This window comes from Theropithecus gelada, chromosome 1 (assembly GCF_003255815.1).
Source record: "Theropithecus gelada isolate Dixy chromosome 1, Tgel_1.0, whole genome shotgun sequence".
Lineage (NCBI taxonomy): Eukaryota > Metazoa > Chordata > Mammalia > Primates > Cercopithecidae > Theropithecus > Theropithecus gelada.
This window is the reverse complement of record NC_037668.1, coordinates 145,417,916-145,437,985: the sequence shown is the minus strand read 5'-3', so window position 1 is coordinate 145,437,985 and position 20,070 is coordinate 145,417,916. Positions and strand designations below refer to the sequence as shown.

The window sequence follows — 20,070 nt, the reverse complement described above, 5'->3', positions numbered from 1 at the left end:
TGTGTAGGGACAGGGAAGGAATAAATAAAGTTCTGTTTCAAATCAAAGGCCTCAGGACTATTTAGAAGACAGATGACATATAAATTCATCATGATTGCCTTCGAATGTATAAAAATTGGGAGTTTTGTATTAAAGGTCCGGTTTCCTGAGAATTTCATCCATCTGGACCAGATTCAAAACAAACCCAAAAAGAGTTTCCATTTTTATTTTGTGAAATCTGGAGAAAATTCATTTTATCCAGCAAGTTACCACATATATTTCAAAGCATTTATCCTGTTTTTATTTCCAGAAGGGCCATGAGAATTTTCTTCTTGGGATCTTTAGGGTTGATTGGCCAGATTGGTTTATAGCTTCACATAATGATGTGATTTTTCTCCAGTCTAAATGCTTAAGAAGAGAATTGTCAATGAATATAATTTTTTTTTTCCATGAGGCATTTTATTTGTAAATATATGTATTACATCCCTAGAAAAAGAATCCCAGGATTTTCCCTCCTGTGCGTTTTCATCTTGCTTCTTCATGGTCCATGATGCCAGCTGAGGTTGTCGGTACAATGAAACCAAACTGGCGGGATGGAAGCAGAATTATTTTGCCATTTTTCTAGATCTTTGAGTTGCACATCAAATCTGGGGCTGATCACTCCATACTTGTTTAGCCTGCCTGTGAGGTTCACAACAGTTTTCCCAGCTCTGTGATCATCAGTGATTTCAGATTTGCCAATGTAACCATGCTTCATCATCACAGTGAGAAACTGGATGATGACTTTGGAGCGTGGCCTAAAGCCTGGCTTTTGCCTCTCTTTCGGCACTGTTGGTGCTCTCGAGAGCATCAGCCAGGACATTCATGTGCACCATCGTGGCAGTGCAGAAAGATGGTGGAAAGAGCCATTTTTAAAAAGTTTTATTAGTGTCAGTTTTCTAAAAAATACCCATCTCATTTTGTATGGTAAGCTCAATTTAAATTTTTAATGATGTGATTAGCGTGATTAAGATTTGAGCTTGAAATAGCTAGTAGGTATAATAGATGAGATGTTCACATTTTAAAATTTAAAACTTGGGAAGCTGTTCATTTTACAAGCGAGGAAGTAAGGACTGCTGAAGCTATGACCTAGCCAGGGTAACACAGCCTAGTCCTGGCCTTTTTTCCTGCATACTATGTTTCCTTTGACTTCAGTCTTTCTAAGTAATAAACTGAAAAGAACAGCTTGTTTGGATCAATCTTTATTGGAAAAAATACTTTGGGATTTTCAAAAACATGAATGTGTTTTCCTTAGGAATCATACCAAGTAGCTGTCAGATGGAGTCCTGGTTCCATCCGTTACTAATTGTATAAACTTGTTAAAACCGAATTCATCTCTTTGAGTCTCCTGTTTCTCATGGACTCTCATTTTTAAAGGAATGTCTGTGTTGGTTAGCTTAAAAACTCACTTTGAAGATCAAAATTACAGAGTAAAGTGTGTTCATCAGACAAATTCAGTCTACTTCAGAAGCGTTCTGTGTGTTGTTCAGATTGCCACGATCAGTGTACATTACTAAAAGCAGGTACCTGTTGAGATAGTATTTTAGCTCCTCACCCAATGATACATGAAAAAAAAAAAAAGGCTTTGAGGCTGGCAGACCTGGGCTTGACCTGCAGTTCCACCACTTACTGGTTGAGAATCTTGGGCAAGTTAACCTCTCTTTGCTTGTTTCTTCATTTGTAAAGTGAGGATAATAAACACCATATAGGTTTTTTTTGTGTGTATGCAACAATTAGAAATAAGAGACATTATAGGATCTAGCAAAGTGAAGTGCCTGGCATTCTCAATAAATACTGTTGATGGGCATTTTTAGTTAAAACCTTTTATACTAATTAGGATTGATGCATTTAATGGTATTTGCTCAGGATGCAATGGTATACCAAAAGGTTCCTCTCTAAACATGAGAATTTATAGTGTCTCTTTTTATAACCTCAGTTTGTGGTAAAAATTTAACATAAACTGTAACTTTCACATGCTTTCTTACAGATGCTGCAGTCTGAAGAGACTTCCAGCACCTCTCAGTTGAATGAATTAATGATGGCTTCTGAGTCAACTTTACTGGCTCAGGAACCACGAGAGATGACTGCAGATGTAATTGAGCTTAAAGGGAAATTCCTCATCAACTTAGAAGGTAAGAAGGAGGTGAAAGTAACAAGTAACATCTGGAGAATTGAATAACTCTGGGTCATCTCCAACTTCCCATGGACTAGATTGATTCTAAAGGTAGATATGTACTTGGAATACGTCTTTCTGTGGAAATAATATAAACAATTGCCAAGTTTCTAAGCCCGCTGTTAAAAGTATCTTGCCTGATGATCTTGGGAACTGAGGGCTAGGGACTGAAGAGGGAGAGAGATTTTCTTTCTGTCCTTTAAATAAATAATGGTCATTTTATATGAAGTTTATGTTAGTCTGACTTGCTCCCATTCCCTTTTGTGTCCCCCTGCTTTGATACTTAGTACCCCAGTACTGGCCCAGTCCTGCCCACTGTTCCCCAGTGTTGATTCTAAAATTTCCTATTATGTGTACCCCAGATTAAAATATTTAGCCATTCTTGTGAGGGATTAAGGAGGAAGTTTTATTGAGCTCATTCTAATGATGGTATCTCATAAGCAAGCATTTTGTCAATATTTGTTTTATAGAAGATTTTAAAAGTCAACCTGGTTCATCTTCATTGGTGGAGGTGGAGCTGCATTAATAAAGAAAAATAGGCCGGGTGCGGTGGCTCACTCCTGTAATTCCAGCACTTTGGGAGGCCGAGGCAAGGTGGATTGTGAGGTCAGGAGATTGAGACCATCCTGGCTAACTTGGTGAAACCCCATCTCTACTAAAAATACAAAAAATTAGCTGTACGTGGCGGCATGCGCCTGTACTCCCAGCGAGGCTGAGGTAGGAGAATGGCGTGAACCTGGGAGGCGGAGCTTGCAGTGAGCCGAGATCACACCACTGCACTCCAGGCTGGGCAACAGAGCGAGACTCCGTCTCAAAAAAAAAAAAAAAAAGAAAAATAAGCAGGTATCTTGGCAAAGGTTATGCTGCTTGTGTTTTTCATAGCTTTTTGGTACCAGGAGATGGGAAGCTAACTTACAGGCAGCAGTTCAAATTTGGGCTTGGCAGCATAGACCATGTAGTAAAAGTTCTGGCTAAATTTACTTTGTATAATTTTTTCTTTCCTTTTTTTTTGAGACAGAGTTTTGCTCTTGTCACCCAGGCTGGAGTACAATGGCGCAATCTTGGCTCACGGCAACCTCCGCCTCCCAGGTTCAAGCGATTCTTCTGCCTCAGCCTCCCAAGTAGCTGAGATTACAGGCGCCCACCACCACACCCGGCCAATTTTTGTATTTTTAGTAGAGACAGGGTTTCACCATGTTGGTCAGGCTGGTCTCGAACTCCTGACCTCAGGTGATCCACCTGCCTCGGCCCCCCAAAGTGCTGGGATTACAGGCGTGAGCTACCGTGCCCAGCCATGTAATGTTAATATACTCTTTGTACAATGACTAGATTACTTTTATATTTTTATCAGTCCGAAGTCTAAGAGTATTAATTGTGGAGATATTTTTGGTTCCTTCTGTCCCATGAGAAATTTTGAGTGAGGACGCCATAGTTGTCACTATAATTTTAAAAATTCTTAGTCATGTATGTAGCTGGAGAGGCAGTGTCATTCATCAGAACTATATCCAGATTTAACAGCTAGAAAGTTTCCTCTGCCTGAGTAGATGTAGAACTCGGTGACTTGGGAGATGTCAGTTAATCTCAGAGTCACGGGGTCTCTAATTCCTCAGCTCTCTTCAGTTGTCGAGTTGTATGATCCCATTATCTTGGCTATATATGTAATGGGGCAAATGGGGAAGTGTCTAACAAGCTTTACCAAGGCAGGACAGAAGACTGAAAAAGAAGCCTCTGCTAAACCAATTAAGAAACAGTGTTACAAGTTGAATGCCTATCAGAAATTCTCTTCATGTATTTTTTTATAGGTGGTGATATTCGTGAAGAGTCTTCCTATAAAGTAATTGTCATGCCGACTACGAAAGAAAAATGCCCTCGTTGTTGGAAGTATACAGCGGAGTCTTCAGATACACTCTGTCCTCGATGTGCAGAAGTTGTTAGTGGAAAATAGTATTAACAGCTCACTTGAGCAAGAACCCTCCTGACAGTACTGGCTAGAAGTTTAGATGGATTATTTACAATATTGGAAAGAAAGCCAAGATTTAGGTAATGAGTGGATGAGTAAATGGTGGAGGATGGTCAAAATCAGAATTATAAAAGAAGTATTTCCTGTAACTATAGAAAGAATTATGTATATATATATGCAGAAATATATATATGTGTGTGTGTGTATCTGTGGATGGATATATATATATCTTCCTATATATATCCATAATGGACTTATTCAGAACATAGATATGTATTCAGCTTGTCTTCAAATATGGCCGAGCAGAAAATGTTTTATATTTTATAAATCTTTTGACTCAGTATTTAAATTCTATCACACTGAAAATAAAGGCATTCTGGAAAAGTACTGACTGATGTTGGTGCAGAAGTTGTCAATAGCAAGTAAAAGAAGTAGAGTTTTGAAAGGGAATGGCGAAGGCGTGTTTCCCTTAAGAGGTGAAGGGTCATATCATTCTTCCTGTTAGTGAACATCAACCTTTTCAGAATAGCTAGTTTTTGGGGTTGGATTAGAAAGAAAATAATCACCACATATGTTACTCAAGAGAGGAAGAAATCTCTTAATACTTATGAATGTTTAGGAAACAACATGAAAGCTGAAAATTTATTTCACTAATATACATAAGTTCACAACAATGGACAGAAAATAGCAATATATACAGAATTTCACTACTTACAGTACATTACAATAGAGAAAGCATTTTATAAACAATTCAGTATTGGATTAAAATCTTTTAAGGATGCCTAATTCTATTCAGCAGGAATCTAACTTGGTGGACACCCAGCAAACCCATTCCTATCAGGGTGAGAGGGCTTTCGCTGTTGCTATAGTGTACTGTAAAAATATTTGTCCCTTATAAATGAAATGGACCACAGCAACTTCTGAATGAACATTACATTCAGTGTAAGTCTCATATTATTAAATTTCAGATTTTTGACTTTAGATCGCAATTGTTTTTAAAAAGCAATTTAAATGTAACAGTGTTTACTTTGACCCACAGACGAATTTTTATAATAAAGTTAAAACTTTTTTTCTGTTTGCAAAAGTATGACGCATTTAGAAGCATGGTGCTATATATCTCTTTATCTACATTTACCCTGGCCCCTCTAGTTCTACATCTAAACAGAACCTGTAATGTAGAAGTTATGATTATTTGAACACTTTGTTTTCCTTCAGCTTTATATAATTAATAAGATAAAAATGCATATTTCACATTAATGGAGAAAGTTGTGTGAGGGTAGGCATATATCTAGGGAAACACTACTGGTTATTGGCGTCTCATCAATAACTACAATAAGTGCCACACACCTTTGTTTCAGAAACCACCTGTTCTACATTAAAATCTAATTCCTTTATCATCTATGGCTCTTTGTTATTATAGAATGTCTACATAGGTATTTATTTGCCTTTCTTCCTATCAGATTTATTTTAAAAGCCCTTGATAAGTAATAAAATATTTAACTGCTTTTGTTAACCATACAAGTCAGAATTCAATTTTAAAATTCTATGAAAAATTTTAGGATAACAAATCTAACTAGAGACTTAATGGTTTGTATCAGGATTCTGTGAGCCATACTTCAGCTTATTATTGTTCTCAGCAATCCCCAAATTTGATTGTCTGTTCTACTAGAGTAAGCTTAACCAGTTTTATTATCTAAAATGCTTCATAAGTGCCCCCTCCCCTCCAAGTGATGATGGAATTGAGGATTTAGTCTTTAAAAATACCTATAACTCCAAATTTCTTTGACTAGCCTCCTTAAGTTCATACTGCTTTCAGCGTACTTGGAAAAATCACAGGAAGAACTAATCTCTTAGAACACATATAACAAGGGACTGTTAATACAGAGCCGGATATGTTTACAAGAATTCTAGGATGTGTCTGGCTGGGACAGTGGAGACCCAAGCAGAGGCTGGGAGGTTGGACTAGCCCTTTCCAATGCTGCTACTCTATAAAATGTATGTCTCAGTCAGACTCACAGGCCCCCATCCCAAATACTCAAGACATCTTAACCATTTATCTTGTAAGTTTTTAAGTCTGATAGTTACTTAACAGTAATTACTAAATTTTAGCCAGTTAAATTCTTGTTTGGATGTGCTCTTTTAGCTCAAAAAACAAGATTTGTTTTTCTTTATATCCCTGAAGGACATACTCCTCAACTTTGCATGATTACTATAGTTGGCTTCTTAAGGGGAAGTGAAGAAACAAACTTCTGTATCACAATGACTTACTATGAATAATAATTGTGATCCATGACACATACCCATAATTACACTGTAGGGCTACATTCTAAAAATATACCATAATAAATACTTGGTATTTGTAGAGCTCAAAGCACTCTTTTACAGAGTTTTGGTTAGTTTGGTTTTTTCTTTTTTTTTTTTTTTTTTCCCCAAGACAGGGTCTGGCTATATTGCCCAGGATGGCCTCAAACTCCTGGGCTCAAGCGATCGTCCTGCAGCCTCCCGAGTAGCTATAGTTTGGTTTTAGTCAGTAAATATTTAGCACTTGGACTGCTCTAGGCACTATAGGGTACAAAATTAGTTGTATTTTATCCTCTCATCCCAGCTGTGAGGTAGGTTTGCTAAAGCTGTAATATCACTAAGCAGTTTTTTCAATACTGTTCCCAAGATAACAATTAGCAAATCCCAGAAGCATTTCTAAACACTTGTAGGAAAAATAAAGTTGGACTTAAAATTTTTAGTATCTTTGCCTTTTTTTTTTTTTTTTTTACATAAGTTTTACAAGATAATACATTTTTACAGTGACCTGATGTGGATACAACTTTGCAACTTGCAAAAAGCAAATCTTAACTTACATTATAATTAATTTGCTGCATTGTACATACCTCTTATTCTCAATTTTGGCAAGTACAACAGGTTAAGGGTTCTATTTAGTGTCCCCTTCTGATGAATATGATGATCTTGAACCCATTCTTCCTCCTCAAGCATGGTCATCCTCCTCTGATGGCAACAGCAGAACCTCTGGGAAAGGAAGCTTTCAGTATCCAGAGCTCCCAGGTGGCAGCCCATGTGGGATTTGGAGCATGACAACAAAGGCATTTTCTCAACATGTACTAAAGGAGAGTGGGGTGTTTCTATACTCTACTGATGGGGACCGTACATGAACACATTTAAATTGAATTACAACAACATTTTCGATAGGAAATATAGAATCTTATAAGAACATAATCTAAATTATAATCAATTTTAAATAGCAAAGGTTAACAATAAAGCTATTTAAGTGTTTGAATTAGAAATAAACAGTAAAACATCTGTATTAATTATAACAGAGTTGATAGTTGTTTATATTTTGTCCTCAATATTAACCAAAGGAGTGGAATTTAGCCAGGGTTGTACTTTTTTAAAAGTTGTACATACTTTTATTTATTTTACAAAAGGAAAAAAAAAAAAGACATACTTTCCCCATAAAATTCCAGGTCTTACTATATAAAATAACCATGCACTACTTCATGTTATAATCATAATTTTAGACTATTTCCAGTAGATAAGTGTCATAAAGAAGGAAGAGATACGGCTTCCACAGCTTCAACGAGGTGTAAGGCTAGACCATACTGCCCATGTTTTTCTGGTAAAAGCTCGATTACTTTATTTACTAGTTTAGCTGTTGTTGCAATTGGCACTTCAGTGTTTTGAAGGTCCTGGGGGTCCTGCAAATGGGACACAAAAATAACCTATTATAGACAACTAAACAATAATTGTTACTGACTTAAGAGTTATTACATAAAAATGCTTTTCTTTGTAAGTAGGTGAATTACATTTGTCAAATTTCTTCATAACTTATTAACTAGGCACTCAAGAAAATGACCTTTTGCCTGATCTCGATCTATTGTACTGACCATTGCTTTCAGCCAAGTACACAGTGTGGGTGGAAGTCTGGCAAGCAGCTCCATTCCTTCTTTTGTCTGGGTGTGGAGAAGCGCATGAGCCAGCCTTTGCCCCGTCAGCACCAGCAGCTGAGAGGCAAGGACCTCTTTGTCATGAACCTGTAGAATGGCCTGAAGATGGGAACATGGAGAAATAATACAGTCAGAGTGAGCAGATGTGTTTCTTCTATAGGAATGAGGTTGCCAGTGAAGACATTCTAGTTGATTTTTGAACTGTGACCATTTATCTTTTGATTATATACAACCAAAGATAAATCCAAATCAAACAGCATTTAAACCCAAATTTCTGCTCCTTGGTTAATTTTTTTTTCTCATCACTAAATCTTTCAATTCAATATGGCTACTCAGTGTGTTGTTTTCAAACTTTTGGCAAATAAAGGGAGTTTCATGTCATGTCTATTTGAAGCCCTCTAATGGCTTCTTTTTTTTTCTTTTTTTTTTTTTTGAGATGGAGTCTCACTCTGCCACCCAAGCTGGAGTGCAGCGGTGCAATTTCAGCTCACTGCAGTCTCTACCTCCTGGGTTCAAGCGATTCTCCTGCTTCAGCCTCCCAAGTAGCTCGGATTACAGGCGTGCGCCACCACGCCCAGCTAATTTTTTGTATTTTTAGTAGAGACCGGGTTTCACCATGTTGCCCAGGCTGGTCTTGAACTCCTGACCTCAAGTGATCCACCCACCTCGGCCTCCCTAAGTGCTGAGATTGCAGGCGTGAGCCACCACGCCCAGCCCCTCTAATGGCTTCTGAATACACTTAGAATAACCATGGGCTCCGAGACGTAGGATACAGCCATGGCCTGGGCCAGCCTCCCTACCTCATGCCACACTTCTTTACTCCTTGCTTACTATGTTTGGTCAGCCGTACTGGCCTTTCTAGTCCTGGACCTAGTCATTCTAGTCCCCACCTCAGGGCCTTTGTAATTCTTGTCTCAAGCACTGTTCCCCCAGTTTCTGAGTAGCTGGCTGCTGCTTCTCCTTAGGGGCTCGGTTCAAATGTCACATTCTCTGCCCACTCTACTGTAGTGGCTCCTTGTTTATTCATATGATCCTGTTTCTTTTTCCTTTTTAGAGATGGGGTCTCGCTATATTGCCCAGACTGGTCTCGAGCTTCTGGGCTCAAGTGATCTGCCGCCTGAGCCTTCCAAAGTGCTGGGATTACAGGTGTGAGCCACAACACCCGGCCCTCTTTATTTTCTTCATAGCACCTACCAATCAATGCAAAATTTAGCCTGCTTTTCTGCTCCTACCAGCAGACTATCAAGTTCATGAGGAAGGAACCTTGTCTGTTTTGTTTACTGCTATATCCCTGTGCATAGGGCAGGCCTGGCACACTGTAGGAATTATTTGATTACAATTTTATGTTTTAAAAAATAGTATATTGTTCTATTTTTGTACCTAGATGTTCCAACAAAAGGAAGAGCAAAAGGCTTCATTGGAGAGTCTTTATTCCAACTATCAATTTTATAACTTGAGCCCAATTAACATTCAAAGGGTCATGTTACCTCTTCTCCTAAGTGGTCAACTCCATAGTTGTATAGCTCCCCAACATAATGCCTTCTAACAACATCTTCACTAACTTGAAGGTGATGGGCTAAATCCAAAGCTAGAGCTGGCCAATCTTGGTCTTTCCCAAAAGGAGTGGGTGTGGCCTCTTCTGTGGGATCTTTGACCTTTGTGGCTGAATGTTGGGCCTGGACAGCTGCACTGACAACTTTCAATAAGAACTTGAAAATGGAAAAAGAGATACAGCAATATATTGTTACTGTTTCATTTTAAAATACCTAAATCAAAGTATTGTTAGCTTTTTTGTCACTTACAGTGGCTTTTCCATGAAATTGTTTAATTATCAAAAAAGGAACACATCATTTAAAGGTAAACAACTAGCTTTCAAGAATACTTTGAAAGTGGTCATTTTTTAAAATTTTATTTATTTATTTATTATACTTTAAGTTCTAGGGTACATGTGCACAACATGCAGGTTTGTTACATATGTATACATGTGCCATGTTGGTGTGCTGCACCCATTAACTCATCATTTACATTAGGTATATCTCCTAATGCTATCCCTTCCCCCTCCCCCCACCTCACGATAGGCCCCTGTGTGTGATGCTCCCCTTCCTGTGTCCAAGTGACCTCATTGTTCAATTCCCACCTATGAGTGAGAACATGTGGTGTTTGGTTTTCTGTCCTTGCGATAGAAAGTGGTCATTCTTTTCAAAAGCAAGCTAGATTTTTCCTTTACTGTTTTTTTTTTCCAAGAAACAAAAACAAAATCCAATAGCTGTAATTTACCTGTTGTCGTACAGAAATAAAATTTGGATCCATTTCCCCACTAGGTAATAACTGAATTGAAGTTAGGTCTTTGAAAAATGCATTTTTTCCCTAAAGAGAAAGACAGCAAGAAAACTGATGAGTGTGGATTATGAAGGGGGGAAAGGGAGAAAGATCTGTTTAAAACTTAAGTCACTTAATGGTTGATTTTCATTTCTCCTTGAACAGAAAGATTTTAGAATTCTTCCTTTAATTTTTATAACAAGTATCTAGTATGGAGTAGACAGCCTTTAAGATGATCCCCAGTGATCCCCTCCTCCTGGTATTCATGTTTCCTATAGTCTCCTCTCCTTGCATGTAGGCTGGTGACTTGCTGCTAGCAAACAGAAGTAGGTAGAGGTGATGGCATGTTACTTCCAAGACCACGTTCCAAAGGCTGCTTCTGCCTTGAGGCACTCATATTCGCTCTCACTTGTTCTGCAGGAAGCCAGGTTCCATGTTGTGAGCTGCTGTATGGACACGCACATGTGGCATAAATGAATCTTGCCAACAATTGTGCTTGGAAGTGAATCACCCTTTCCCCATCCCAGCTGAGCTCTCAGATGCAGCACGTTAACTACAGTTTCATGAGAGACTAAGCCAGAGGCACCTAGATAAGGAGAACACAGATTACTGACCCACAGCAACTGTGAGATAATAAATGTTTGGTATTTTCAGCCAAGCTTTGGGATGATTTGCTCTGCAGTAATAGCTAAGTAATACATATATGTACCCTGAATCTTTTTTTTTTTTTTTTGAGACAGGGTCTCACTCTGTTGCCTAGGCTGGAATGCTCACTGCAGCCTTCACCTTCCTGGTTCAAGCGATTCTGACCTCAGCCTCCCAAGTAGCTGGGACTACAGGCATGTACTATCAAGCCCAGGCTAATTTTTTTGTATTTTTAGTAGAGACGGGGTTTCAGCATGTTGGCGAGGCAGGTCTCAAACTCCTGACCTCAGGTGATCTGCCCGCCTCGGCCTCCCAAAGTGCTGGGATGACAGGCATGAGCCACTGCGCCCAGCCGCTGAATCCTTTTAAAAACACATGTTGAATTGTTTAAAAACACCTTATTTAAAAGAACAGATGTGTGTCTAAAGAGTAAAAACAGAATATCAGGAAACAGGATTTCAGAAGTTCCTTGGAAGGAAATGTAATACAGAGCAAAGAGCACTGGCCTTTGAGTTGAAAGACCTGGGTCTAGTCTGAGGCTCACCACTTCCAACCAGGTTGCCTTGGGTAACTGACCCCCAATCTTGGGTTACTGTTTCTTCTTCTGCATGCAGGTCATCCTAGCAAGGATACATCCTGCAAGTACATCTTCCAACGTGCCTTCCATACCTGATCATCTGTGATTCTAGGTCATCTATTGTGACTGCCAAGCAGATTAAAGCTACTCATCCTTTAGTGATAAGAAAAACCAGACTTACAGGGCAACCCATGGCATTTTGGGCATCACTGATAGAAGTATTTAAAGATTTAGCACACATTCACAATCTGTTACTCGATAGTTCCCACCTGGTGGTCCTAGCTATAAGCATCTATAATAGTACCAGTATTTACTACATTCCAGACACTACGTACTTCATGTTGAATACAAGGAACCCTCACAACAACCATGAGGTTGGCGCTGGGAGTCATTGCTACTTTCTGAATGAGAAAACTGAGAGTAAGAAAATCTAAATAATTCTAGTTAGCAAATGGTAGCACTGGCATTGTTTCACTAGCCACTCAACCGTACTAGCTCTCTGCAGATGAGTGTCACCCAGCTGTCTCAGGTAGTCTTGGCATGACATGGGTTGAAACTAAACATTACTGTGCTCGTCCAATTCTGGGTATGTTCTGGTTCACAAAGACCTTTTCTGAGGGGAATACTGAGCTGGGCACTTTATTTTGGTATTTCTTTCTCTGTTTTAACCTTTAAGTACCCTTATCCTTTATAATCTCAAAGATATAGTAACCTTTTTTTTTTTCAAAATCTATACTTTTTTTTTTTTTTTGAGACAGAGTCTCACTCTGTGGCCCAGGCTGAAGTGCAGTGGCGTGATCTCGGCTCACTGCAACCTCTGCCTCCCAGGTTCCAGCGATTATCCTGCCTCAGCCTCCCAAGTAGCTGGGATTACAGGCATGCGCCACCATGCCCGGCTAGTTTTTGTATTTTTACTAGTGACAGGGTTTCACCATGTAGGCCAGGCTGGTCTCAAACTCCTGACCTTAAGTGATCCGCCCACCTTGGCCTCCCAAAGTGCTGGGATTACAGGCGTGAGCCACCACGCCTGTCCGGGAGTCTCTTATTTAAGGGTGAAATAATAAACCCATTTTCCCACAAGCGTAAGCTGTGTTCTCTAACCCAGCTTCTATGAGTAAAAAGCTAAGTAATAAAGTTGACATTTTGATCTCCAACAGTTTGTGTCCTGTCTCTCAAAATTTGACAGCTGCATGGGGAAGGAAAGGATTTTACTATCTACTGCAGCTAAACTGTGCAAGTTACAATATAATATGTAAAAACATATTCTACTCACAAGTTTGGACTCGATCCTGCAGAGGAGCCAAAAAAATCTTAGGTATAGAACTAACACAATTAAACCTGTCTCCTAGGAAGACAGCTCTTGCAGCATGGGACTGGAGAGAGAGAAACTGGAGGCAGGTGATTAGGAAAGGGCTGTTGTAATAGCCAAGGGAAAGAGGATTGTGCCTGAACTAGGGGTATAGTCATAGAGAGAAATGGACAGGTATGATCTATGGAAGAATTTGTAAGAATGAATTTACAATGAAGAAAATTGGCTTGAAGTAAGGAATTGGTGAGATAACTTCAAAGTTTCTAGTTTTTGCCAGGGCAAAAATGATGACATCATTAATAAAATAACCAAGCCAGGGAATTCAGAAGGAACAGCAAATTTAAGTTAGGGGCAGGATGGGGGTATAGGTTTGCAGGTATATTTTAGATATGAGGTGTTTGAAGCCCTCTAAGACACTCAAAGAGAGAAGTTCAATTGAAATGCATGCCTCCAACTCTAGGGATTGGTCAGGCCTAGAGATATACAAGAGGGAGAAAATGAGTCTGTCCAGGAATAATATGGAGAACGAGAAGAGCAGACAGCTGAGAGGGCAAAACTCCAAGGGGAGCAGTACAGAAGGTAAATAAAAAGAACGGAATCAAGCAGGGAATGAGGGAGTTGGAACCTCACACCAAATGACACAAGTCACAAAAGTACTGGACAGCTTCTATTAAATATGAAAATCCATGTGTCTGCTAAGCCTGCAACTCCAAAATAGCTCTGAAATCCTTTGAGGTACTTACCTTACTGTCAAAAAGTGACAGTGGCTTCACGGTCTTCAGAGAAAACCTCATGACTGCATACAAGATGGAGCACAGGATGGAGTGGTGCTCCACCAGTGGGTAGTGGATGTGCTTCTGTTCAAGGGCCAGTTCCACTATGGAGATGGGTCCTTCCACGGAGAGCCACGCATCCTCAGTATCCAGCACAGGCACCTGTATTTCATCCCTGCTAACATCTGCCTAAGGGTTTTAAGAATGGAGGACTGTGTTTAGCAATGGAAAAATAATAGCTTACAAATATCCTAATGAGTTTATTAGCAGCAAAGTGCAAACTCATATTGCACACTGTCCCAAATTGTAATAAACACAAAGTCTAATTTCAAGAAGGATTTAGTAAGAAAATATCACTACCTTTTAGGCTTAAGTCAAAATTTAGAAATGAGGGAATGAAAAACAACCTCATTAAAATAGTCATTTATTAAATGCAATGGTTTGCAGAATATTTAATATCTTAGGAGCAGTTCAGAATGAAAATACACCTCTTTTACCTCCATTAAGATCTGAAGAAGATCCAAACAGGAGCCAAGGAAAGATGTCATTGCTGTGTCACTCATTCCCACATCCTGTTTTTGAAAAAGGAACATAATTAGGCCCTGCAGGAAAACTGCTGTAGTTACTATCAGCAAAACAAGAACGAGGATACACTACGCCTGTTCGGCTGACTTTCCACACTGAATAGGCGGCAAGAATTTGAAAGTCAAGGCATCAGCATATTTAAGTTCCTTCTTTTATTTACTGTCAACCAATTTTAAAGTCAAGCTTTACAAAGTGGTACAAATACTGACTTTTAAAACAAGTAGTGTTCTTTGTGTACTGTAAAGACACAGTCTCATCAGTTACTATAGATGGTGGCACTTCTGAGCTCACTGTTCAGCTTGCTAAGGCATCTGGTAGCCAAATAATTGTGGTAGACGGAAGATGCACACATGAGAATCTAACCTGAAGAGTTCCAAGAAAACAGCCTGATCTGCTTTCAGAGTGTCTTTTAGAGACTAAACCCAACCCTCTGAGCAAAACTAGAATCCTCAAGCTTGAGAACTAAATAACAGATTCATGCTGTGAGCAACAGATGACTCTCAATGACTCCTTTAAAGGGCCTGTCCAAGGGACCACTGCATTTGTGTATAATCTCTTTTTTTGATACGGAGTTTCACTTCTGTTGCCCAGACTGGAGTACAGTGGCACGATCTCGGCTCACTGCAACCTCCACCTCCTGGTTCAAGCAATTATCCTGCCTCAGCCTCCCGAGTAGCTGGGATTACAGGCGTCCACCACCACACCTGGCTAGTTTTTGTATTTTCAGTAGAGACGGGGTTTCACCTTGTTGGTCAGGCTGGTCTCAAAGTCCTGACCTCAGGTGATCCACCAGCCTCGCCTTTCCAAAATGCTAGGATTACAGGCGTGAGCCACCGCGCCTGGCCGTATACTCTTTTTAAAAGCAACAATCTATAATTTCCTCACATCCCCAAAGCAAATAATTCAGTATTTCTGGTATATGCACACACATAAACTCTAGTCATACAACCATTCTCAACAACACACCAGAAAAAGTCTTCAACAATGGAAGCTAGTACTAGTAATTTCTCAGGTCAAATACAAGTCCCGTATCCATGGATTAGAATAGTAGTTAAGACTAATGTTGTATTTGTATACTTATGTTATTTTATATATATATATATATATATGTAGATCAAATTAACTACTTCATATGAACTTGCTTCAATTTGATGTTGGATGCCTCCATTATAAATGTTGAATCGGAATTACAGCAAAAATATGCAGCAATGGTAGCATGTTATCCTGTTCACAGTCCAAAGCTGAACACATCTTATAAAAACCTAGTTTAATATGCTATCTAACAATCTGGAAAAGTAAATTAAAATTGGCCATAGTTCATGACCAGTTTCCTTAATGCAGTATTCTCTTTTCATTTTTCTTATCTCCTCCTGATACGTCATCACAATGGTAAAAGGCAAAGTTCACCCCTACAGTTAATAAAGTACTACATAAAGTGTGGAATTAACAACTATAATTCTAGTTATGGGAGATTCACTTACCCTTCGGCATAACCTATCCTTTGGTGATTTTCCAACCTAAAATAAAATGACAAAATGTTGTAACATTTAATAATTTACAAAGACATCACTATGGCACAAATAATAAAAAGTAACCAAAATTAAAAACTATAAATGCAGCTATAAATACATGTGGCAGCTTCATTAATTAGCTGTTGATTCTACCAACAGGAGATGCAATTAAATTTGTGGTGAAACTTAATCTCACACTGGGTTCAAGAATAATCCTTTTCAAATATAAATTACATATTTCTGAACTATTAAATAAGTAAAAACTTTAAAAATCTGGCCCTCACTTTGCATAGTCAAATAACTGTGTTGCCTAAAAACCCAGAGCCTAGGCCGGGTGTGGTGGCTCGCGCCTGTAATCCCAGCACTTGGGGGGCCAAGGTGAACTGATCACCTGAGGTCAGGAGTTTGAGACCAGCCTGGCCAACATGGTGAAACCCCGTCTCTACTAAAAATATAAAAATTAGCTGGGTGTAGTGGCGTACACCTGTAGTCCTAGCTACTCAGGAGGCTGAGGCAGGGGAATCACTTGAACCCAGGAGGTGGAGGTTGTAGTGAGCCAAGATCGTGCCACTGCACTCCAGCCTGGGCAACAGAGTGAGACTCCATCCCACTCCCACCAAAGAAAAACTGGGAAAAAACCAAACCAAACAAACAAACAAACAAACAACCCAGAGCCTAATTCAGGGCTACTAATCAAGAACACCTAAGAATTCAGCTTGTTGATAAAGACACAATTGTTTGAAATAGAAAGAAAGGAAAAACACTCAACAGCACATGGGAGTTCTATTCCCAGCTCAGAAAAATTTCCTTAAGCAATAAGTACTTACTACGATTCTACTGTATTTCTCTACAGTGTAGTAAGTGGGAGGTAAAAGTTCTGCCCTCAGAAATACTACTTGATATGAGAGGAAACTCACAGGAGACAGTGGGAAAAAACATCGCCTCACTACCACTTGCTGGGATTACTACGACAGCCTTGGAACAACCAAGCTCAGCCAACCCCAACCCCAAGCTATTTTGTCCGTTGCCAGAATCATCTTTTTAAACACAAATTTGAATATATAATTCCTCTGCTTAAAACTGCCTCAGTGTCTTCAGTATAAAATAATAGCTACCATCTAGTGAGCCCTTACCACATGTGCCAGACGCTGTGCTAAGCTTACACATACTACTAGAAAATCCAAATCCACAGCCTGCACAGGAAATTCTTCAATCTTAGCTTTTCTTTTCTTCTAATATAGCCTATGTTCCAGCCATACGAAGCTACTTACAGTTCTCTGAATCCAACAAGTTGCCTTGTATCTCCAGGACTGCTGGGATACACTTTCTTCTCACCTACTTTTTACTGGTTCATATATAGCCATCCACCAAAATTTAAGTCAGAAGTCTTCCCCTTGTTTTGCTATTTATTTCCTCCTCTTCTGAGCTCCTATTGTCTGTTTACCTGGTGTTCAAACTGTGAGCTCTTTGAGGGCCAGGACCGTAACTTCCATTGGTTCAACCACAGAACCCGGCATAGTCTTGGCACATGAGAGATAACACATTATAATAAAGACTTATCCGATCACAAATTTCCTACTTCCTGGTTTAGGACTATTTTCACCCCAATCAAAGTAGTGAAGATCAAATGTGATTGTGGATGTGAGAATGCTGTGAAACTACAAATTGTAACACACACATAAATTACATTTTGTTGTTATTCTCTCAAAAGACGAGGGGGTAAGAGGTGAAGCTGAACAGGTGAACAACATCATAAAGGCCAAAAGATGCAAGTTCCAAGAAAGAAGTTAAGCAGTCAAGGAAGATGAGCACAGAGGAAAGAAGGGTTAGATTTAACTAGAAAAATGTTAGCAATAACATCAAAGAGAGCAATTTCAAGGGCAGCAGTGGTCTTGGCTGTGGTGCTATTCATGATGCAGGAATGACTGTGACTATACATTTAAAATAATATGTTATCTTTACAGTGGTAATTCTCTTAGCATCCACTCATCTGATGCCACACTGATCTACATTGTTGAGTGGCCTGTAAAACATACTAACTAGTGCCCCTGGCCACTCAGCTGGAGACTAGGCTGGTATTCTCGGCATGCTAGCAGCTTCTGCTCCCACTAGTTGAGTTCTATGCTTACTTGTTATGCTTGTTCCCAAAGCTACTCATGCTAGTTGTACATGTCACTGTAATTATGTAATTTAATTCAATAACTGATGAAATATGAATGAGAAAAAAGGGGCAGCTATTTACATGAATGCTATGTTGAATGCTTTGCAAAGATTTATGGAGGAGAATAACTCCTAGGCCTTTTGGATTTGATACAGAGGGAGCAACTACAAAAATTATAGAAATCTAAAAGTTTGGACTCAGATTACATAGCAACTTTAAAAAAATAAGATCTAGCCATGATAGGCAATACATTATGGGTGAGGTTTATGCAAGAAAACCAAAGGAGAATTGCAATCAACTCCATTCAAAGAAAATATCTTGGCCTTATATCAAAGATTGGTAAGTGTGAATTTGTACATTTTAATTTAAAATAAAATGCAAATCCTTGCTTGAATCAACTACCAGTCCTAATCTCTTTAGTTAAGAGGCTTTTATGTTAGTCTCTTTATGAGGATTTAGAGCTCTTCTTCATGTCATTAAAATGCCAGTACTGGGCATTACATTTAACTGAGTATGAGTAAAATCTAATTATCAAATTAAAAAATAGTCTAACAAAGCTTAATGTGAGCAATCTTTCTAATATTAGTCAATTAAGAGAACCAAATAAATAAGAAGTCAATACATGAAACTACCTTACCTTATCCATTAAGTATGTAGCAGCAGAAAATCTTTTAACTAAGAACGTATTCCACATCATCAGTGCAATGCCTAGATAGCAAGCAGAAGTAGTAAACAGAATGCTTATATATTCTCACTTTTATTACACATAACAAATTACTGTCTTTCTTAAGCTTATTAAACTATATGGACTGCTTTTATTCCATTTTTTATATCTTATGTAATATTTATAAAGTTCTTGAAATCTTTAACTTCATTTAAAATCTGATTTAATAAGAATCAGAACGGGGCTGTGTAAGAGTATGTCTAAATTGCCACTAAGCATGAAGAAAAGAGTTACATCATTAGTTATGAGAGAAATACAATGTCACAGTGAGACAGCATTGCCTAACCACCAAAAAGGCTAAAAACAATGCTGAAATTATAATAACAAGTATTAGGATATGGAACCAATGGAACACTCATGCATTACTGCTGGTACAATAACTTAGTAAAACCACAGGGAAAACTGCTGGGGGGTAGCTACTGAAGCTAAACATGTGTCTACTCTATCACCCAACAATTCTGCTGGGTATATACACTAGAGGAATGAATACAGAACATATATGTATGAGATTGTTGGGAACAGTTTTATTCCCAACAGCCAAACACTAGAAACAATCCCAATGTCTGCCAATTGATTTTTTTCATCTATAACTACAAACTAAAGTAATATATAACAAAGTATTAAAAGCAAAATAATAATAATAATAATAAAACAGTCTGGGCAACATGGTCAGAACCCATCTCTATGAAAAAATGTTTAACAAATTCGGCATGGTGGCGCATGGCTATAGTCCCACTCGGAGGCTGAGGTGATAGGACAGCTTGAGCTCAGGAGTTCAAGACTATTGTGAGCTATGACTGCGCCACTATACCCCAGCTGGGGTAACAAAGCAAGACCCTATCACTACTCACTGAGCTGTGGTATTAAAATTAAATTTCTGAAACAGTTGTCGATTAGGCAGTGTAAACATGGCATTTCACATGCTGTTATTACTACCCTTGTAGCTGAGTCCGTCTATGAGTAGGGCCCCTCACAGGCTTTGAGAAGCCAGGAACCTTACTCAGTGGGTAAAGATACAAATAGGTAAAGGCCTGACTTGAAGAAATACTAGTCTGAAGTCAGTAACTTAATTTTATCAATAAGGATAGAATAATCTAAATATGATATTTTCCAAATCAGTCAAGGTAAATATATATATATGTATGGGATGAAGGTAAGATCTAAGAGATGAATAAGTAATTTTCAAGTTCTCTTCAAGTAAAATGGGACATTTTACAATTTCTGCAACTGGATTTCGTATCACCTGCAAGAATGTGATAGAGGTGAAAAATACATAGCTTCTCCAGAATTTATCACAGAGACATAAGTTGGTATCTCCTCTTACTCAGCCTAACACCAAGTCTCATCACATACTAAGAT

At 38.7% G+C, this 20,070-nt stretch overlaps 2 protein-coding genes and 1 pseudogene across 2 annotated transcripts in view; 1 reads left to right on the top strand and 2 right to left on the bottom strand.

The window, feature by feature from the left end:
• The window catches only part of IARS2 (isoleucyl-tRNA synthetase 2, mitochondrial), a 71,532-nt gene extending 66,997 nt beyond the window's left edge, over window positions 1–4,535 (top strand). The window contains exons 22-23 of the mRNA XM_025376865.1: window positions 2,006–2,150; window positions 3,994–4,535. Of these exons, the coding sequence (XP_025232650.1) occupies window positions 2,006–2,150; window positions 3,994–4,136 (288 nt within the window). The 3' untranslated portion in view covers window positions 4,137–4,535. The remainder of the gene's footprint in view (window positions 1–2,005; window positions 2,151–3,993) is intronic.
• On the bottom strand, window positions 466–854 carry LOC112619069 (annotated as a pseudogene).
• Window positions 4,536–4,779: 244 nt separating the features above from the next.
• The window catches only part of RAB3GAP2 (RAB3 GTPase activating non-catalytic protein subunit 2), a 118,976-nt gene continuing 103,685 nt past the window's right edge, over window positions 4,780–20,070 (bottom strand). Inside the window, exons 28-35 of the mRNA XM_025376852.1 lie at window positions 18,625–18,695; window positions 15,797–15,832; window positions 14,228–14,302; window positions 13,701–13,919; window positions 10,385–10,474; window positions 9,595–9,816; window positions 8,048–8,206; window positions 4,780–7,858 (exon numbers count right to left, since the gene is read on the bottom strand). Of these exons, the coding sequence (XP_025232637.1) occupies window positions 7,703–7,858; window positions 8,048–8,206; window positions 9,595–9,816; window positions 10,385–10,474; window positions 13,701–13,919; window positions 14,228–14,302; window positions 15,797–15,832; window positions 18,625–18,695 (1,028 nt within the window). The 3' untranslated portion in view covers window positions 4,780–7,702. The remainder of the gene's footprint in view (window positions 7,859–8,047; window positions 8,207–9,594; window positions 9,817–10,384; window positions 10,475–13,700; window positions 13,920–14,227; window positions 14,303–15,796; window positions 15,833–18,624; window positions 18,696–20,070) is intronic.